The sequence below is a fragment of the Asterias rubens genome, chromosome 10 (genome assembly GCF_902459465.1).
Source record: "Asterias rubens chromosome 10, eAstRub1.3, whole genome shotgun sequence".
Taxonomy (NCBI): Eukaryota; Metazoa; Echinodermata; class Asteroidea; order Forcipulatida; family Asteriidae; genus Asterias; species Asterias rubens.
Window position 1 is genome coordinate 11,520,776 of NC_047071.1, and position 4,142 is coordinate 11,524,917.

Here is a 4,142-nt window from a genome sequence, read left to right on the forward strand (position 1 = left end):
ATGCGTATCGCCTGCTTTGTTTTCGTGATTCAAACTAGAGAATGTGTTCATGTGTTCATGTGCAGACAACTGAGAAGCAAGAACGTGGTTATTACGCATGCGTTCTATATTGAGAAGGGCAGATCCAGTGTTGGCAGTTGATACCTCGTTTCAGTTATTTTGGAGGAAATTATTATATATTGTATTGAATAACATCAACATTGGACACTATTTGATATTGGTCAACGTCAATGTTTGACACTGTTCACTATTGGCCAATGTTATTATTGGAAATTGTTCATTATTGGTCAACGCCAATATTGGACACTATACATTATTGGCCAACGTCAATATTGGACAGTGTTCACTATTGGCCAACGTCAATATTGGACACTGTTTATCATTGGTCAATATCAATAATGGACACTGTTTATTATTGGTCAACATCAGTATTGGACATTGTTCATTATTGGTCAACGTCAACATTGTACACTATACAATGTTGGTCAACGTCAATAGTGGGCATTGTTCATTATGGCCAACATCAGCATTGGACACTATACAATATTGGTCAACGTCAATGTTGGACGATGTTCATTATTGGTCAACATCAACATTGGACACTGTTAATTAACATTGATTATATTTCAAACTTTTACTTTGCACATTATCCCTTTAAAACAGTAATGGATCAACACTTCTTTGCAACGGACGATACACAAATTAAGAGTCAAACATTAGGACATTAACTGTTGGTTTGCATTACACCATAAGTCTTTTTGGTTGTTGAGCATTTGGCAACAGAATTCTATTTTCTCAAAACAAATTTAAAAACACATGATTTATAAACAAAATATATAATCTTTTCGGGTCATATAATCTAGGGTTGGGGGACACAGTATCCAGCCTTTGCGAGATCTTAACTGCTTCGGCAAGGTCCTAATTAAAAAACCGGATTTCATCGAAGCCTTTCCATAAACTTTGACAAACTGTTTTATATAAAAAGCTCAAGTTTCAACGGTATTTATTGATTTATTGATATAAAACTGGAAAAAAAACGAGAGAGAGAGTGCGGGGGCCTGTTTTGGATAAAAACTAATTTGACTGATTGGGAGCGGCGTGTGTACAAAATTGAACAATTAAATAACACCGTACGTCGTCTCGAATCAATTGCCAAAGTCTATGGGCAGTTTCTTCTAAAAGAAACTAAAAGTCCGTGATCGTTAGCGTTGGCATGTTTAGCTGCAGTGTGTGCAGGGAGCTGCCCCCGCTACTTGACTAGTTGTTGTGGTGTTGATAATCACACCGGCTTGTTGACCGTTTATTGTTCCCAAGGTGTGCAGAGCTAATAAGATCGCTGCTGCGTTGTTGCACATCGGCCCGAGAGAGCCGCTGCGGCCGCGAACCCCGCCCACAATTGCCCCGGCCTCTGATTGACACCTTAGCCTGTGTCAGTGTGTGTCTGTGCGCAGCCGAACACACAACGGGGAGCCAAGTTGCTTTATCAACACAAGCGCGCCCGCCTACATCGGTGGGCCTACACCCGTGATGTCGTCTCGGCCATTGCGATTGGTACAGTATCCTTTGCTTCATTTTTTGTTGTCAAGCCGTGGATTTTTTTTTTCTCGTCCGTGGCCCCTGCTGTTTATACCTGGCCGACCGGGTTGGTTAAGTGCTGGATCACCCCAAGCCGTCCTCTCAAATTGAAATCGGCAAGAAGTGGATGACAGGGGCTACTGTCATGTTCTATCCCTCGTCAGTGCCAGGAATCGACGGACTGAACTTTTACTAGCAGGAGTTTGTTTTTCACCACACCAGAAATGAACCTATTTGATCATTTTAACTCACACGCTCAGCATCAAGGAGAACAACAAACGCACATTTTGCAAGTTATTCAGTTTCAAGTCAGGTCGGCCATTTAGTTTTTGTTGCTGAGCTTTGCAGTTTATCAACAAAACTCATCACAGCACAAGTGTAAATAACACGATTTTTGTTTATATTTGGATCTCTAAGTTGCATTTGCGGGTGAATGTAATTTTGACTTTTTGTGGTTGTTGTTTGCTCTGAAGAGTTCTTGACTCCTCCATCACCATGCCTCGACCGGCTCGGAGCACGTACAGCGACGCCAAGCCGCCCTACTCGTACATCTCGCTTACGGCAATGGCGATCCAGAACTCCGGCGAGAAGATGCTCCCACTGAGCGACATCTACAAGTTTATCATGGATCGGTTCCCGTATTACCGGAAGAACACGCAGCGATGGCAGAACTCTCTACGGCATAATCTCTCCTTTAACGACTGTTTCATCAAGATACCCCGCCGTCCAGACCGCCCGGGAAAAGGCAGCTACTGGGCCCTTCACCCGCTCAGCGCCGACATGTTTGAGAACGGCAGCTTCTTGAGACGTCGGAAGAGATTCAAATCGCCCAGGATCACCGCCATTGATCACAATCTACAGATTAAGCAGATTGACTCGGCGAAGATATTCCAGGAGCAGGCGAAGATTGGACTGCCACCGTTCGCTGCACTCGGTTCCCTGTCGCCGTACTCGGTTCCCATGCCAAGCATGGGCATGACTTGTTGTACGGCCAGCTCGGCATCCCCCACCGGTACCTACCCGTCAAAACACGGCCTCGTCTCGTCGGCCACCAGCCCCACCACACTCAAACAAGCTTTCACTATCGAGAACATTATATCACCGGACTTCAAACCAAAATCCGGGCCACCACCACCACTGCAGAACGTCAAAGCAGTCACGTCAGTCCAGTCGTCAGCGACCAGTGTTAACACCGCGACTGTTCCGAGTCCGACTTTTACGAGCAGCAGGGTTTGGACTTCGAGTGCGGGGCGCTGTGTGGCACCCCTCTCCCCGGAAGAGCGGGCCTACTTGAGCGAGTACACGGCCCACTGTCGGACAATTCTACCACCGTCGTTTCCCCAGACACCGGCGTTTCCCCTACCGATCAAACCGGCCGTTCACGGGCTCGGGGCGATGCCCGTTGTGCCACTCGGTACGTTCTCGTCAAAGTGCAATAGACCTACGCTAGTATAACCATCCTTTAATAGTCTGATTGTAAGACATTCGACTCTCTGTGTATATTCAAAATACTTGACTTGAACAGGATTGCTGGTTAGGTGATTGTGCTGAGTTTTAAAATGGAGGGACCAAACTGTGTATACGGAGCACCTTTTGAAAGGTGTGTACATACAAGTGTAACTTTTACTTTTAAAACAAAATATTTCAATTTTATTGTGCTTTTTTTTTTTAGGCTTGTCTTTTTTGCAATTGCCTTTACGTTGTGGTGAAGAGAAGATGAAAACGTGTGTTCACCCAACTTGTCATTTAAAAACAAGAGTATTAAAGGCACTGGACACTATTGGTATTTTTTTACAAAATAGTTATTAACATAAAAGCTTACCTGGTAACGAGCAATGTAGAGCGGTTGATAGCATCAAACATTCTGAGAAACGGCTCCCTCTGAAGTAACGCAGTGTTTTGTGAAAAAGGTAATTCTTCACTCAATTAATGAAATACTTGAGCTGAAGCCTTTTATTTCTACATGGAAGCACACACATTTGTGCAACGAGGGTGTTTTTCCTTGTGTCATCATTTTCATGCAACTTCGATGACCAACTGAGCCCAAATTTTCACTGGTTTGTTATTGTATGTATTATGTTGAGATACACCAAGTGAGAACACTGTTCTCGTTGACAATTACCAAACGTGTCCAGTGCCTTAAAAATCACCTTCGCTTTGCTCGTTTCCCCGTCACGTTTTACAGAAAAAAACTTATATTTCTAAACTTATATCTTTAGTAACCGTGTATTTTGTCGGTTTAATGTGAAGCTACACTTAAGGCGGCTCAAGTGGATGTTTTTCTTTCAGAGCGTTTAAACATCACTTTGCCTTGGAAAACGTTTTTAGAAACATAATTGCACAATTTGTGTAACAACTAAATGAAGCTGATGACAAAACTGCCGATAAACATTCTTGACAACAAAGTCAACTGGAAGAAAGCGGGAAGCATTCGAAATAACAAGAAAATTTGCTTTGGTTGAGATGGTTGAATTATTTCAATTGTCAAACTGCGATCAGGTACTGCGTCGTTAACTTTGATAGCGTTTGCTTTCTGATATGCCGCTATGAAAGGCAGTGGTGAACTG

At 43.4% G+C, this 4,142-nt stretch overlaps 1 protein-coding gene across 1 annotated transcript; it reads left to right on the forward strand.

Moving 5' to 3' along the window:
* Positions 1-1,540: 1,540 nt before the first annotated feature.
* Positions 1,541-3,387, forward strand: LOC117295858 (forkhead box protein B1-like). Its single transcript, XM_033778638.1, has one exon. It carries the CDS (start codon positions 2,071-2,073, stop codon positions 3,028-3,030), a length of 960 nt encoding a protein of 319 aa, XP_033634529.1. The 5' UTR covers positions 1,541-2,070; the 3' UTR covers positions 3,031-3,387.
* The last annotated feature ends 755 nt before the right edge of the window (positions 3,388-4,142 follow it).

Coding starts and splice junctions, on each gene's coding strand:
- LOC117295858 (XM_033778638.1), top strand. CDS start 2,071: ATGCCTCGACCGGCTCGGAGCACGTACAGCGACGCCAAGCCGCCCTAC.